This window comes from Armigeres subalbatus, chromosome 2 (assembly GCF_024139115.2).
Source record: "Armigeres subalbatus isolate Guangzhou_Male chromosome 2, GZ_Asu_2, whole genome shotgun sequence".
Classification (NCBI taxonomy): Eukaryota; Metazoa; Arthropoda; class Insecta; order Diptera; family Culicidae; genus Armigeres; species Armigeres subalbatus.
Genome location: NC_085140.1, coordinates 236,430,230 through 236,448,169, shown reverse-complemented (window position 1 = coordinate 236,448,169; position 17,940 = coordinate 236,430,230). Strand labels below are relative to the sequence as shown.

General features: G+C 39.5%; 1 protein-coding gene across 1 annotated transcript in view; it reads right to left on the bottom strand.

Moving 5' to 3' along the window:
• The window catches only part of LOC134216043 (Bardet-Biedl syndrome 2 protein homolog), a 67,412-nt gene that overhangs the window by 35,840 nt on the left and 13,632 nt on the right, over window positions 1-17,940 (bottom strand). Inside the window, exons 4-5 of the mRNA XM_062695072.1 lie at window positions 4,079-4,188; window positions 3,607-4,012 (exon numbers count right to left, since the gene is read on the bottom strand). Of these exons, the coding sequence (XP_062551056.1) occupies window positions 3,607-4,012; window positions 4,079-4,188 (516 nt within the window). The remainder of the gene's footprint in view (window positions 1-3,606; window positions 4,013-4,078; window positions 4,189-17,940) is intronic.

Here is a 17,940-nt window from a genome sequence, read left to right as displayed (position 1 = left end):
AAAATGTCAAATTTACAAAATTGTCAAAATGTTTCTTCAAATCGCCAAAATCAACCTAATTTCTTCGCTAGTAGTAAGATTGTTAGTCTGACTTTCCATTGGTGAATAAGTGTCGACATAATATCAACTAGGGCCAAAGTTTTGGACCACAATCAAAAGGGTGCCCGCAATCGAACCACTTCCCCTACATATTCTGTCGTCTCAGCAGAAACTTGACACCCACGTCAGGCAGGGAAGTCCTTATATTTGGCCTCAGAAGTTACCTATGACAGAAATCCGCAATAGTGGATGTTGAATTATGAATAGGGGAACTGTTCCGATCTCCATCTCACTGTACATATATCCATCTCATCGCTAAACAAAGAAAGACGGCACCAAATTTGTCGCTTCTTTTTGTCAACATGCGTGCTCACTGCTGAAAAAAATCACAAAAATAATAAACAAACCAAATTCCTTTTCATTGCTTTTTTTGATGGGATGGAAATAGGAGCTATGAGATGAAGTGGCAAACCGTTCCCCTATATAATTACTCGTTACTGACGATTATGTGTTTGTAAAACATATAATAGCAAAAATTAGTCTTACTTATGTCATGGGTATGTTCCACCAGGCTGAATTGTGATCATTCTGCACCAATTCACACTGTTTTTCAGGTGTTCCACCAACGCAGACGAAAAAGGACCCTTTTCTATTTCAACGCATGGGCGTCCCAAAGCGCAAAACTTTGATCATTATGATTCACAATTACGGTATTCTTTTGCGGGCATCCCATCAACGCAGAGGAAAAACTCAGACAATGCTTTTATCTCAATGCATGCGGGCATCCAACCGCACAAAATTATAATCATTCTGGTCCACAATTAAGGGATTTGGGGGGTCCCACCAACGCATATGAATTTTGATCATTCCGAGTCACAAATGAGCTATTCTTCTTGCGGACGTCTCACCAACGTAGTGGAAGAAGCTCAGGCACTTCTGTTATATGTATAGTCTTTTGTCGTCATATATAATATTCCACAAACATGAGCAAAAGATTCAGTCCAGGGGTCTCCAGTACCCTTGCGAGCAAAGGCGTATGATTACTAATTCGGAGATGGCGAGCTCGAATCTCGGTTCGGTCTAGGATGTTTTCGGGTTGGAAACTTTCTCGACACCCTGGGCATAGTGTATCCAATGTACTTGCCACACAAGATACATACTCATGCATTGGCGGGCATAGAAAAGCTTTCAATTAATAACTATGGAAATGCTAATAAAATAGTAAGTTGAAAAACAGGCCAAGTTCCAGTTGGAAATACCAACGTATTGGGATGCTTGCGCCTCAGACACTTTGCAATCGCAGGACAAAAATTATCCTAGCTAGAATGGTGGACTTCAGAAATAGTGATTTCTTCAATAAGATCCGTGCTCTCCTAGACTTTATCAAGCCGTTCTGAAATGTGATCAAAAATCTAAAATCCAAGTTTTTTTTAACTCAATAATAAAAATGGCTTTACGGATCACTTGATAACTCCTGCAGAGAAGGTTTGCCGAAAGATGTCGTTACTTTGTCAGTTCGCACATTCTTCGACAATCGCAGCGGTCGATCCACCAAGCATCAACTAACCCAAGTTGACAACATCCTCAAACGGAACAAGTCTGTCTCTAAAACAGACCATGGCATTACTCGATATCGATAAGGTATTTGACAATGTTTATTAATATGGCCTGGTGTAAAAACTACAACGCTACAATAGTCCTAGCTACCTGCTGAAAAACTTCGACAATTACATATCTGTCGGTCGGGACTCACTCAGCGGAGCGATTTCCAGTGCGCACAACATTATCCCTGGCATCCCCCAGAATACGACATTCTGTCTCTGTTCGCAGATGACACCTCTCTTATCTACAAAGGTAGAGTGATCAGAGCTCTCAGAGTACCCCATCAGCTGGGAGGCTTCCCTCACTTAAAATCCCCCAGGCTGAGGTTTGTAAAAATCCTCTAAATGGCAAGACAGTGGAATGGGGCAATGAGGTCTCTCCCTAGACAGCAAGCTTATTTTACGGCAACAGGTTGACAAAGCAGTGGCAAAATGTAACGTGTTGAAATTACTTTACCAACTCATCAACAAGAAAATCATCCTCCCCGTGATTAAATACGGCATGCCGATCTAGAAGAGCTTTTTTTATTAATCTTTATTAAGGAGATTTTCTGCCCAAGGCTGGCTCGTCTCCGCAATGGAAGAGCTGTAAATAGCTAGATAGCAACTGCTCTAATAGTACCTTGCTCAAAATCTGTTATGCACATTGTTCGACCGCTTGTAATATACTAAATGATGATTATTTTCAATCATTGTATAAGTTAGTGTAGCTAGCGACTTAGCTCCTTACCCAAGTAACCAAAAGTTCCTTTAAGAGTACGTTTTTCGCCTAAGCAGCTCAGTGAAGCTGACTTGGTTACTTGGATATCTAATGGAATTCAAACAACAAACAGTTCAACAAAACTGTAGGGTAGATACAGTTCACCGTTGACCGTACTACCCATTTCATGTCTCTAATTAGTTGATGGTAAACCCAATATTTTTTTACGCGGTTGGTATTCTTCAATTTCCCGATTAACCTGATATTTTACAACTTTTTAAATACCGTAATCCGGGGGAACAATGATATTTTTTTTAAATTGTTTTGTAAATATTTTCCCCGTAAGCGAAACATAGCTCTTTTCATATTTTTAAAACGAGTCCTGCTACGTGTAGAGCGTATAAGGCTGTTGTTCTTGATTATTTGATCTTTTTAAACTTGTTTAAAAAATGTTTTTGTCGAGTTTTCTTATTTTTCAATTTGGGTAACTTTGATCAATCATTTGTCCATAGAGAAAGCGTATGCAAACGCCTTAATGTAGGCCATTATAGTTGAATCTCTTACGCTGAGGCGAAGTGCATCGATTGTTTCGAGAAAGACATCATCACCGCTAGCTGAATTATCTGGTTTAAATTTCGAAACAAACCCAATAAGATTGCTTATCACATAACCATAGCTACGAGCTTATTTTTTTTGTTAATATACTTGTTTTGAGTGTTTTTTTTTGTAAGCTTGCTGTGAGTTCAAAAATTAATGTTGATTTTATTGTTCAAATTTTGGCGAAAAATAAATGCAAATTCATCCGAAGACTATATCATTCAGCTGCAAATTTAGTCAATATTAAGATACCTAACTCACAATAAGTAATTGTGATAACAGGAAATAATATTTTATTCATTTCTTGTAAATGGTGAAACTGATCAGTGTTACCCCGCTGATCAATGTTCCCCCGGATTACGGTACCACCTGAATTTTCTTTGATTATTTGTTATTTTTTCATGGTGTTAACTCATAGTTTCGTTAACGCTAAAGTTCTTATTCGACTAAAACCCAACCTTGTAAAAAGAACTTGGTGTACACGAGTTAAACTCAGACTAAATGAATAAAGCTTCCCTGATTGTAAGTGCAACCCCAATTACTTTGTTTGCACTCATTGAATTTCATATAGGAAATCTACATGGGTCGTATTAATTGTTTGTCAATCAACAGTCGGATATTCGATTTGACATGAAACCCCAACCGCCACAAAATAAAAGCGTCTCTTACTCTCGCCATCAGCCGTAATGACCACCAGATCCAGGATCCCAATCCCGCGGTAATCGTTACACGTGATCCCACACACAAAATCGTTCAGCTTCATTTTGAACAGCACGTCCCCGTTCTGGGCATCGCGAACGTCGATCTTGCCGCTCTTCCAGCCAACGATGATTTGCTTGCTCTCGCAGCCTAATATGTCGTACATAGCCATTGCCGTGACCCTGGTCTTCGACTTTATTCGCCACATTCGAACGCTCTCGTCAAACACGCCGATGGTTCCATTTTTGACGCTGTACAAAAACTGGCCGGGGCTGATTGCCATCAGGTTTTGAATCTCGTTGCCCTCGGTGAACTCGTGCAGGAGAGCTTCCCTTTTGTACATTTTGATGCAGCCATCGTCGGTGCCCACGATCAGCTATACAACAGGAATGAAGTGCTGGATTTAATTGTAAGACCATAACATAGTGGTTTTATTATTTACCTCATTTTGCCCATCCTTGTCAATGTCCATTAGCAATAATGCATTCACACCTCCAGCGGTAATCAACCACAGGATTTCAGTGCCCTCGCTGTTGAATCCTTTGATAATCGCTGCAAAATAGTTACAATTTTATAGTCATTTTCATTATTTTTTAACGGTATGCACGAAATATTTATTGTACGATATTTTTTTAAATTATTCAGATTGTTTCCCACCCCTTTAATGTACCTCACAAAATGTTCTTTAAGGACTTCAAAACTGATATGGCCAAAGCCATAGCGTGGTCCAACGCCCTTAGCTGAAACAGGTGCCTTTTTTCACTGAAGGAAATATTGTTGATCCGGAAGAAATTTAGTACGCTTTTACTGCAACGCATCGTTTGGTTTGATAGACAAAACTTCGGAAGAAATTTGGCGCTACGCCGATAATAAATAAATTGTGAAGTATTTTTTACACCATCACATAAATGTAGCAGCATGTATGGAAAAATTGCATAAAAAATTCAATATTATCTATAGAGCCTAAGACAAGATAATTTTTGTAATATTATTGAAACCCAGTGGGAGTGCCCACAATGTTGATGTAATTGTACGCAATCATTAATCTCTGGTATCAGAAGTCTGCTGAGTGCAATTTGATCATCAGGATGCGATTCCGGATGCTCCATCCACCTGGTTATTTAATTCCGTTTCAAGCCCTAGATTGTGAAGTACAAACGTCATGATTTTTAAAGCCTAGCTCAACAGATTGAGTTTTAAAAGCATTTGTATACATTGACCACATCCGGGTGTTCCTGGGAATCTGATTATTTCAGATAAATGGACGAATTTTGATTAGCTACATAGCACATCTTCGATCACGATTGTCAACTGTATCGAACGAAAGATCACAGCGAATGATGCGTTACAATATCCATCGATTGTCGGTGGAAGGAGTATCGGCTGAGTACCGCCAGAAGCTCGACGAACGGATAAGTGCAACCAACGTTTTCTACAACAAATAAGGAAGCAAGAAAAGCTGAAAAACGAACCCATCACAGGAATAAAAAAGAGTATGAAGAATTAGTGATTAGTGAGGCGCAGGACAAAATTGAACAGAATGAAATGCGGAGGTTTTATGAGACTGTCAATGGCGTGCGGAGAAAGACAGCCCCATCTCCCATCATGTGCAACGACCAAGAAGAGAATTTGCTGACAGATAAAACCCAAGTGTCTGCCAAGTGGAAGCAACACTTCGACACTTTGTTGTGCATTGGTGAATAGAATAAATATTAGCGGCCATGGACAAGCTGTGGAGTCGCCTACACTAGATGAGGTTAAAAAAGCTATTAAAGAGCTGAAAAACAATAAGATTGCGGGAAAGACCAGCTCCCGACTGAACTTCTCAAACAGTGGCAGTGCCTGCTAGCTGGTTGGACGGCCTCATTGCCCTCTCTTCAAGAAAGGACACAGACTGGAGTGCGCCAATTACCGAGGAATAACCCTCCTTAATTCGACGTACTAAATTATGTCCCGTATTCCGTTCAACAGATTGAGACCGCTTGAAGAGTCCTTCGTCGGCAAGTACCAGGCAGGTTTTCGTGAGTGCCGATCAACGACGGATCAAATGTTTACCCTGAGACAAATCCTTGATACATTCCGGGAGTACAACTTGCAGACACATCATCTGTTTATTGATTTCAAGGCGGCGTACGATTCAGTGACTCGGAATGAATTATGGCAAATTATGCTAGAACATGGTTTTCATAGCGCTCGAGGAGCGATTAGGAAACTGGTGTGCAAAGAAGCGGTACCATTATTACAAGATCGCATAAGCTCCTGGGCTTTACGGACGATATCGTTATTATCGGAACTGATCGCCGTGTTGTGGAAGAGGCCTTTGTGCCTTTTAAGAGGGAGACAGCGAGGATTAGACTCACGATCAATACCAGCAAAACGAAATACATGGTCGCTGGTAATCAACTTGGGACATTAGTGGTGGTGGTAGTGAAATGGTGCTGGATGGTGAAAAATTTGAAGTGGTAGAAAAATTTGTGTATCTTGGAATATTAGTGACGTGCGATAATGATGTTACCCGTGAGGTGAAAAGGTGTATTGCAGCTGCAAGTAGGGCTTATTACGGACTTCGTAACCAGCTTAACTCCCGTAGTTTGCAAACGAAGACACAATTCGTGCGGTATACTACTCTGATTCTTCTGGTGGCTTTATACGGTCTTTTAACATGGACGTTAAAAGATGCTGATCGGAGAGCTTTTGGGAGTGTTTGAGCGTGAGGTGCCGCGGAAAATACTCGGCGGTAAACAGGATAACGGTATCTGGCGGCGTCACATGAATCACGGGTTGTACCAGGTGTATATAGGGCTGAGTATTGGTAAGCTTTTATAACACGGCAGAATACGGTGGGCTGGACACGTTGTCCGTATGCCGGAAGAACGTCAAGCGAAGATAATGTTTGATAGAGAACGCGGAAGAGGCCGTAGGCTTCGTGGAAGGCTGCGCAAACGATGGCTTTTTGCTGTTGAGGAGGACCTTAGGGCGGTCAACGTTCAGGGTGACCGAGAGCGATTGGCCCAGGATCGGGTCCAGTGGAGAAGGATACTCCATTCGGCTTAGGCTTATCGAAGAGCTGTAGCCCATCAAGTATCAATTAAGTTTCTTATAGATCTAGCTCAAAAGACCTACATACAAAAACCGCAAGTAAAATAATGTGACGTCACAAAAAAACAAAAACTACAAGTGGATAAATCTATGTTATCCCCAATTGTCAATCTATATATATTAGAGTTGGGCGTCATTTTTCAAATCAATGGTTTTTCGAAGCCATTCTTGGTCCTGAACAACTGTGCAGAATTTGGGACCGATTGGTTACTTTCTCGCTTTCCGCATCGCGTTTGAAGTTTGTATGGAAATTAGTATGGGAGAACGTATATTTTTGCATTTCTACTACTAGAGGTTTCAGTTCATCGTAAGCCAAGTGGCACATTGCGTTAAAGTATAACCCAAAAGATGCCGAAAAACTTTGCTGAAGAAGGCACGTTGCTGGAACGTCCACGAAAAAAGTTATAACGCTTCGAACATTGAGTGTTCAAACGATATACAAAAAATCGTTTATTCTGCCAGCACTGCCGTACTACGTAGACCAATAATTTAATTGAGTGTTATTTCAAAATAATTGATCTTATAGGGCTTTAGATATAATGGGAGCTATCCGGAATTATTTCACAAAGAAAAAAATCCGACAAGAAGCGAGATGGGTTTTGCTCGTCGATAACCATAGGTTGTCCGGTAGTGCTGGCAGAAACATTGATTTCTTGCATATGGTTTGAACAATCAATTTTCGAAACGTAATAACATTTTTGGTAGACCTTCCAGCTACGTACCTTCTTCGGCAACGTCTCTCGGCATCTTCCAGACTATATGCTAACGTATTGAGTCAAGTGATTGATGGTAAATTGAAGCCGCTAAAAGCAAAAATGTAAAAAAGTACATTTTCCCATACTAATCTCCATGTAAATTTAAAACGCGATGAGGCATGCGAGGTTGCAACCAAACGAGCCCATATTTTGCACAGTTGATTGGGGTCCCAAAACGATTCAGAAAAACCTTGATCTCACTTAATCAAACGATGTTTACGTTTTTCCATACAACTGCGCCCCACTCCAATATATATATATATATATATATATATATATATATATATATATATATATATATATATATATATATATATATATATATATATATATATATATATATATATATATATCAGAGGCGTCGCGTGGTGAATTCTTCAACCTGTGCACTTTTTTAATATTCCGAGAAAAACACATAAAATGTACCAGAAATGATAAACGAATCATTTTCCAGCGCGTTTCTCAATAAGTTTTGCTTATTTTGTTGCATCTAACTGGTTCTTAGCAAATTCTTATTTTCTGAATTCACTCAAACTTAACTAAGCTTATAGTTCGTAAAAAAAATAGTATCATCAGAATCGTTTCCAATGTGACAAATAATCTATTCATAAATTGTTGAGCTGGCACTTTCAATTCTAATTTGAGTTATTTCTTAAAATGAGACGAAGTTTTAAATAGAAAAACCCAGATTAATCCACCTAGCGGTGATGGTGCCTTTCTCGATCTTCGTAAAATGTGTGTGCTTGAAAAAAGATGAGCTAGTGGCTAGGAGTAAAAAAGACAAATTTCTTTGTCCGTTCTATGAAAATCAGATTATTTATGGCAAAGATATTGTAGATCCAGTTGAAAACCGAAAATCATATTTTGTCCCATTTCCGGATGTCGCAACTGCATCGCGAGTGGTGCCCGACTATGGCACAGTTGCGCACTACTCGCGATGCAGTTGCAACATCCGGAAATGCGAGAAAATGCGATTTCGCGGGACCTCGGTTCGGTTTTCAGCTTGATCTACAATATGCTAATAAGAATTTCAAAATTTTTGTTTCCTTTTCCAATCTTTTTGACGTACATAACCCTGTTTTATTTCACCCAGTCATATATTTTAAGGATATCACTTTTGGATGTTAGTTGAACTGAAGCTCCGACTACACAAAAAGAAAACGAAAATGTCATTCCCATCACGCGAGCGGAGGGCAATATTTGTTATGATATAAATCTCATGACCGTCTTTCTGCCAAACTCCCGTATGAAGTGGAGAGACAGAGACATCATCTCAGTTCGTCGAGCTGAATCGATTGGTATATAACACTATGGGTCTCCAGGCCTTCTGTAAAAGTTTGGTTTTTGGAGCGAACATACAGCCTTTTCGTATAAAAAGGCTAAAATGGTGTTTCGGCCATAACTTCCGATCCCATAGTCCGATCTAGCCAATTTTCAATAGGAAACAATGGGACAGGATTCTGCGTCGAATGCAACTTGTTGCGTGTGAATCGATTAAGGTTAGGTGTCCGAAAAATAGGTGACATTTTTTGTGATTTTTATGAAAAAAGGTATTTTGGCCATAACTCTCGATCCCATAGTCCGATCTGGCCAATTTCAAATAGGAAACAATGGGACAGGATTCTGCGTCGAATGCGACTTGTTGCGAGCAAATCGGTTGAGGATAAGTGCCCGAAAAATGAGTGACATTTCTTACGCGCGTTTTTCGTATGATTTTGTCTTTTGGCCATAACTTTCGATCCCATAGTCCGATCTGGCCAATTTTAAATAGGAAACAATGGGACAGGATTCTGCGTCGAATGCAACTTGTTGCGAGCAAATCGGTTGAGGATAAGTGCCCGAAAAATGAGTGACATTTTTTACGCGATTTTTTCGTAGGATTTTGTATTTAGGCCAAAATTTTCGACCCATAGTCCGATCTGACCAATTTCAAATAGAAAACAATGGGACAGGATTCTGCGTCGAATGCAACTTGTTGCGAGCAAATCGCTTGAGGATAAGTGCCCGAAAAATGAGTGACATTTTCTACGCGATTTTTCGTAGGGTTTTGTATTTTGGCCATAACTTTCGACCCATAGTCTGATCTGGCCAATTTCAAATAGGAAACAATGGGACAGGATTCTGCGTCGAATGCAACTTGTTGCGAGCAAATCAGTTGAGGATAAGTGTCCGAAAAATGAGTGACATTTTTACGCGATTTTTCAAATGAATTTGTATTTTGGCCATAACTCTCGATCCCATAGTTCGATCTGGCCAATTTCAAATAGGAAACAATGGGACAGGATTCTGCGTCGAATGCAACTTGTTGCGAGCAAATCGGTTGAGGATAAGTGCCCGAAAATGAGTGACATTTTTACGCGATTTTTCAAATGAATTTGTATTTTGGCCATAACTCTCGATCCCATAGTTCGATCTGGCCTATTTCAAATAGGAAACAATGGGACAGGATTCAGCGTCGAATGCAACTTGTTGCGAGCAAATCAGTTGAGGATAAGTGCCCGAAAAATGAGTGACATTTTGTTGAGTAGTTTTGCACACACACACACACACACACACACACACACACACACACACACACACACACACACACACACACACACACACACACACACACACACACACACACACACACACACACACACACACACACAGACAGACATCACTTCAATTCCTCGAACTGAGTTGATTGGTATATAACACTGTAGGTCTCCGGGCCTTCTATAAAAAGTTTGTTTTTAGAGCGATCATATAGCCTTTACCGTATACTTAGTATACGAGAAAGGCAAAAAGGAAATTGGACTTATACCAATCATGCAAAGTTACTAATAATAATTTGTAATTAGCATGTCATATCAGAAAAATAAAGTCTACACAATAAACAATGAAGTTCATAGCCTTAACTCTTCTCAATTAATACTTATTCTATTTACAATTTATTTCTTTGATCAATATTCTGGACTGGACAGATGTCCAGTGACAATTTTCCGTCCATCAGCATGAACATTACCTCATATAAAATTTCCTAAATTTGTGTGGACCATCGACATTTGACGTACCCCTTCCCTAACCAAATATATTGGATTTATCGAAAAAAAAACCTTCAGGAATAAATTTCTTTGAAAAAGTTGACCCGTTTCATTTTTGGTCATTCTGATTTTCATTAGAAGATCTGCACCGATCTGAAGAAAATAGCTTTGTCTAGTGTGCTGATGTGAAAATATTGCAACAAATTTTAAACTAGCCTAGATATTAGCAAAAGATAGCATAATGAAAGAGAGTCTCTCATTTGGACTTACGATGTTTTCAATAATCACGCGAGAAATGCCTGTTTACATTATGTTAATATTGTCGGATACTTCAATTTCGAATATAATAAGCGTATTTGTAAACAGGCTTTATTTCAAACGCTTATTAGCAGATGACAATTTCTGTTTAAATTGAGCTAATGTCGCGCTAGTATCATCGAACAGTACATTGTCGCCAGAATTAGTGGATATGTAAACAGGCCATCCCATTCAATATCAAATATCAAAAGCGTTCTTGCTTCGCGGTGTTTATTCAACGCGAAACTTTCGTTATGGAACGCTTTGAAGGAGCAGAAATGAGCGCGCTTTACTCTTCTCTTTCGATTTTGTTCCGATTGCGCTCTCTTGACCGAATCGCGCATGCGCTGTTTGAAGCGGTTCTCGATAGGCACCAAACCGTGCACTTCTTGCGAAGAACGCTTTGACTACCTATACATCGCCGATTGCGCTGAGAGCAGATGTTCCACACATGCAAAATAATGCGTGTATGATGCATGCCAAAGCGATCACGGCTGAAAGTTCCGTGTTGATACAACATGTGGTGTCGGTGGGTCGGTTCGGTATCGTAGAGAAAAATATAATGCGCCCCCATCGCAGCATTTTGTTGCCTCACATCACATGCCGCGTACAACAAAATTATGCATATTTTCCGTTTATGTATCTAATAGTCAAATTTGTATGGAACTTCTATCAAATGCACATAATTCAAATATAGGAAAATACCTATTCTTGGCAGTCTAAGACAATCGCTAAATTAAATGATAAAAATAATGAACAATTACACTAAAACACAGGTACAGTTCAACTGGTATACATTTGTATGCTCTTTCTTTGATGATTGGTGTTCACTAAATTTAACAACTTTTACCACAAGCTCAGTAAATTTAATATGAAGTAACAAGTCAACGATTCTTCTATTGGCATAGCAATTTCTATTATCAGCAATGAGTTTGCTCCTTCAGCAACTAGACATTAGGCTTTCAGCGATCGTGTACGTACACGCACGTTTCACTCACACTTTTACTCGGTTTGTTTGCAACCACGAGCAGCTGTCACGGCAAAATCAAATGGGATTGTTTGCAACCACGAACCTGCGTTCGTGTTGGTGAGAAATGTCGGCGAGACCCTAATGGAAGTAGAAAACTGGTAATGTATTGGTGCCAAATGCTGTTTGTTTATATCCTCCAGTAGTAAAATTCATTCATATTAATCGGCCGCACGCTCATCTCGCTTCACTCAATTTAGGAACAAACTTTATTGTTTATCAAAACTGGCTTAAAACAAAATATGAATTTTTAGCCTTGGCATCAATTTTATGTCATGTAGACAGATAGGCAATAGCATTTAAACACATTGTAAAACGAATTTGACACTTATGCGGGCAACAAAAACAGACGGGGAACAGACGTGTGAGTACCCGTGTACCCATATATTGAAATTTTCATAACTTTTACCATTTTCAACCTATTTGAATAATGTTGGCCATTTTGGAGAAGGGAACTTATATGCTTTATGTCCGCTGCCAAGATTTACATCTTTTGTTTTTCGTAATGCCTTAGAGTCTACACGCGTAAGCAAAAGTCTATCAACCAGTTTCAAATATACAACTTGCTCTTCGCGGTCTTTACATGATATGTTTGTTTCATAAAAAAAAATCATGGTGGTTGTGTACAAGACACGAAACTACGTAAAACCAAATTTATACACATAAGAATGAATTTTTGTCTGTCTGCCCTTATAGACTAGGAAACGGCATGAACATTTGTATGTAGAGGTTGTTGGGAACAATGAAGATTCTTATGATGGTATTAGACCCCTCCTCTTCTGGAAGGGGGACTCCCATACAAATGAAGTACAAATTTCTGCTTTAATCGAAAATTAATCTAAAACAATGGAATCCAAATTTGCAACTTTCGAATATTTAACCGATTTATAATAATTTACCGATAATAATTTTCGAATATTTAATAATTAATTTCCCTATATTTGAATTATGTGCATTTGATAGAAGTTCCATACAAATTTATAATAAATAATATTTAATTTTTAATTTAAATAATGTAATAAATTTATAATTAATCAATTTTAGGTGAAACAAAGCTCGTCGGTTCTGGTAGTATAGTACATATATTAACCATATATTCTACCTCGTGAGTCTTCATATGTTGAATAATGGGCAGCACTATCCTATCCAGCCGCTGGAGCCACCCCATTATAACACTACGTTTCACAGTTGAATAATAGATAATACTCTAAAAGTAGGCAATTATTTATGGTTGAAATGCGCTATGTAGGAATAGGAATGATTATGATTTTTTTTGATGACCTTGGAAAGTATTGAAGTTGCAAAGGAAAACGGTCCTGTCAGGCACATACGGGTTAAAATACTACGGTGTTGTTATCACTGCGTAAAAATCTGAATAGAAGCATTTGTATTTTAACACTTTTTTTAAATAAATGCCATCGCCGGATATTTTGTTCGTATTTTTGCTAACATCAAATCACATAGAATTGTGCGTGGTATCTTTATAGCGTGTGTTTGATATGCTCACAAACACATTCTCTCGCTCTATTCCGAAGTGTGCTGCTGCCAAAGAAAACGAATAGTCCCGATTTTATTTAGTGAAATTTAGAGCAAATATTGCATAAATTTGCTCTTTGTGGCGATAATCAAGTGGTGATAAAGTGTAAAAAGTAGTTTACGTACTAAATTTGTCATGTCATACGCAATAAAGAGGAGAAACAGGCTATCCAAAAAAGTAAGTAACAGTTTGCTTTTCGTGCGCTGCTTTCTTTGGCGATGCAATAATGGCAAGGATTTCGTAGGTGCAAATTTGTTTCGATGATTAACTCATCAAATCTTGCTACTTTTACACAAACAACTTATTCAAATGAAAGCTTAGACTTGAAATTGTGTGATTGAATCAAAATTATGTTCATAAATAGTGTATGTTTGCTGGAAAACGCAAATATTGTTGAGGATGCCAACAACTGTCGCACCCTGCCAATGCCGTATTCTACCCTATGTTTGGATTAGAAAGACAAGAAATCTATTGAGAGTTTAAATGTTGGGGATAAAATTGCCACATGTGCAGTGCACAGGTTGCACATGCGGACGCGACGTCTCTGATATATATATATATATATATATATATATATATATATATATATATATATATATATATATATAAACCAATCTATGTTTGTACGTACACTCTGAAAAATATTATCGTAAGGTTTACGTGAAAACTTACATGGATTTTTTCCACAGCACTTTTCACGTAAATGCTACGGGATGATAATATAAAGCAAAACATGTCAAACGTCAAGCCATTCCATGGTATGTCTAGGTAAATTTTACGTGAAAATCCTGTAACCGTTGGTCCCAAATTTGTAATTTTGTGGCTCCTCCACAACTTTCCTTCTTAAACGTCACCCCTGCCAGTGAGAACCTAATTCCATGGTCCACCCTATCAATTCAAACTGACAGCCTCACTGGTGGCCGCATCCTTAGTTGTCAGAAAAAAAATGCGCAGAGCTGTCCGTTTACTTTGAAGTGCATTCGTGCCAAGCACTCACACTCACACTCATTTGCAGCGGTATGGGTTAAGGTAGAGGTAACTCGAAGACTCAGAAGTTGACCTAAATCTTTTTTGGAAGTGTGGCCAAACTTTGAGCCGAAGAGTTAGATAGTTGTCAAATTTCGTGTTGGAGGTTTTTTTTACCTACCGAAGATAAATAACCACGAGTTTTGGAGTGAGTTTGCTTTCTGTCCGCAGCTACTGATGGTGAAAGTGCGCGTCGTGTTACTTAAAATAAAACAAAAACGTATTCAGTACATATTAAAAAAAGGTTGTTTTCAAAAAGTTATTAGTACGGCTTGTAAATAATAGGCCTTGAGAAAAGAAATCCACTAAGAGGTTATAAAAAAGACGGCAAACTATAAGAAAAGGTCCATTGGGCCTTTTCTTTTTATTCGACCGCTCGGAGTGGTTCCGTTCTACGCAGTACTCTACAGACCGCCATTTTGGGTGTCATAGAGGATCAGAAGGCAGCAATCGTGAAGGAACGGTTATTTTACGCCATCTTGGTAATATTGACAGCTCGGACAGACACGTGACTCGGCTTAGAGACGACCATCAATCACTGTATCGCATCTTCGGCCACCTTAGTGGACTCGGAGACATTCCGGCCGGAACGATAATCCGGAGCCAAATCGTCGTACCGAATTCAGCCAGCCAACCCTCACGAGGCCACCATTCCGGCCAGCCGCCGGACGCACGAAGCCGCTCAAGGGAGCCAAGTCGTCCTTCTCGCATCGAATACCTCCAGCCAACCCACACGTGGCCACCATTCCGACCAGCCGCCGGACGCTCGACGCAGCTCAAGGGAGTCAAGCCGTCCCGTGCCAAAATCATCCAGCCACAAACCACCCGTGGCCATTCCGGATCAACCGATCGCCTGGTGATCATCCGTCCATCGCCATACCAGTCGGACGTCGGACATCCAAAGCCGCTCAAGGGAGCCAATGCATTGGGAGCTGCTGGACTCATCGGTCCCCAAACGCCGGATGGAACTACCGCCGAAGAACATCGACCAAACGAGGGCCCTCCAACGACGTCATCGAAAGCTAGCCAACGTGAACAGCTGTAATCAAACCGCAAGTACACCTAAAAATGTCATTCCACCTCTCTTTTGATTATTCCTCTGCGAGGGTCAATAAATAGGATGTAAGCAATGTAATTGGTAGTTGGCCTTATTCGAAGACTCACTTCCATGTATGGTATACAGTTTTGAATATCTTGCGATTTTTACCTTAAACGAGGGATCCAGACCTTAAGCTATCTGGTCCGCTGTAAGAAAATAAGTTCCCCCTTGATCGTGTCCACTTTGGTTGCTGGAACTCAGCCTCAGAACTCGAAAGTGACAACTGATGTACAGAATCCAACTTCTGACAGGTGAGTGGCGAAGGAGTGTTGCAAGGGTTTGTGACGTTGCATTTCAAAATAAGCGACCCCGTGCTCGAGGTTCCCAAACCACAATTTTCCCATTGAGCAGCCAGGGGCTTACAATCCCCTTTGATTGATTGTATTTTCAAATAAAGGATAATGGATTTTTGTGCAGATATCATTATGTAATGTGTTATGATTTATCATACGATATTATGTATCTCTTTAGAATATTCAGAAGTAATGAAAATTCACGAGTTTTTGTTTAAAGGAAAATAACATATTTATTGAAAAAAAGGTTTTACAGTGGATTAGCTAGGGGCGAATGGCTGATACTAATTTACCTGTTCATACATTGAGTGGCACAAACTGAGTTCTACCGATTGTATTGATGCGGATCGGAGAATGATTAATGCGGAGAGGTTTGACGTGGCTGTTTTTATGCGGATTTGGCGGATATGAGTAAAGCTGTCAGTTTGATTGGACGACTAGTCTGGTGTTGCCAGAATCGATGCTGTCGCATCAGCTCTGATAGCTCCCTAAATCGAGCCGGATTTGCAACTGACTGCGATGAAGCTCGATGCTGAGTACAACATTTCTTCTGTTGCTTCCTGTAATGGCCGCTGGTCACTCATATAGGAATGTGTTCTCGACTTCTGCTGATGGGGTTTCAGCTGCTATCCACTCTCGCCTTCCGCGATTCCGGCTTCTTGTGCATGGTCTCTTAATTAGAAAGACAAACGTTCCTATTACAAACAACAAATAAATTAATTAAAGTTCAACAATAAGTTGATTGTTTTCCTACGCTTTAAAATCTTCCACAAATAACGAGAACTGTTGAAGAATCAGTTCAGCCATGTTATCTTTTCACTTTAAATTTTCGCTCAGGAAAATCACGTATTTTTGAGTGCTGTGATGCATGCTGATTCACGTAGTTTGAACATGACAGTTAAGTAAACTACATTCAAATATTACATAGAAGGCATATGCTGTTCTGTGATTTATATCTGCCGCATATACAATCATGATTTCGAATAATTTTCCAATTTAAGTGCACATTCACGTACATTTAACGTTACAATATTTTTGAGTGTATGATCGCTAACTACCTCTGACCCACTTGGCCGATTTCAACCAAATTTGGTACACACATTCTCTATCCTTAGGGGAAGTTAACAAAGGGGGTGGGAGGGGTTTTGGTTTGAAAACGATCAATTCTGTGTAACTTTCAACTCAACAGACCGATTTCAACCAAATTTTGTACACATATTCACTATGAAGAGACGATCATATGGGATGGTAATTTGGGAAAAGGGGGGGGGGGGGGTATTGTTCATAAAACGGGAAATTTGGTGTAAATACTGAACCCCTGGACCGATTCCAACCAAATTCTGTACACACATCCTTTATCCTAAGGAGTAGATAACAAAAGGGGAGGGATGGTCATTGGGAAAGGACGGAATGTCTTTGGAATGTCAGAATGTCTTTGTGATGTCTTTGGAAAAAGAGCAATTCAGTGTAACTCCCAACCCCCAGGACCGATTTCAACCAAATTTTGTACACATATTCACTATAAGGAGCCGATCATATTGCAGGCTAATTTGGAAAATAGGGGACGGGTTGAAAGAAAGGGGTATTGATAAAAAAAACGGGAAATTCAGTGTAACTTCTGAACCTCAGAACCAATTGCAACCGAATTTGGTACACATATTCTGTATCCTAAGGAGAAGATAACAAAGAGAATGAGATGGTCATTGGGAAGAGGGGGAGGGTAAGGTGGAGAGATCTTCTTCAGAAAACGAACATTTCATTGTAACTTTGAACCCCCAGGTCCGATTTCAACCAAATTTGAAACACACATTTTCTTTTCCCAGTTAGATAGATAACAAAGGGGGAGGAAAGGTCATTGTAAAAAGGGGGAAGGGGTGTAGGAGAGGAACTCTTTAAAATACGAAAAAATCAGGATAACTGTTAACCCCCAGGTCAGATTTCAACCAGATTTGCAACACACATTCTCTATCTCCAGGGGAAGATAACAAAGGGGTTGAGAGAGTCATTGGAAAAAGGGGGAGGATTTACGGGATGTAACGTTAGTTAACGATCTTTTGTAACATTATTATCATATCCTTGAAAACATTTCTTCGGAAATGACGTTTCGCCTGAAAATAAAAATTCCTCGGATATATCATTCCTCAA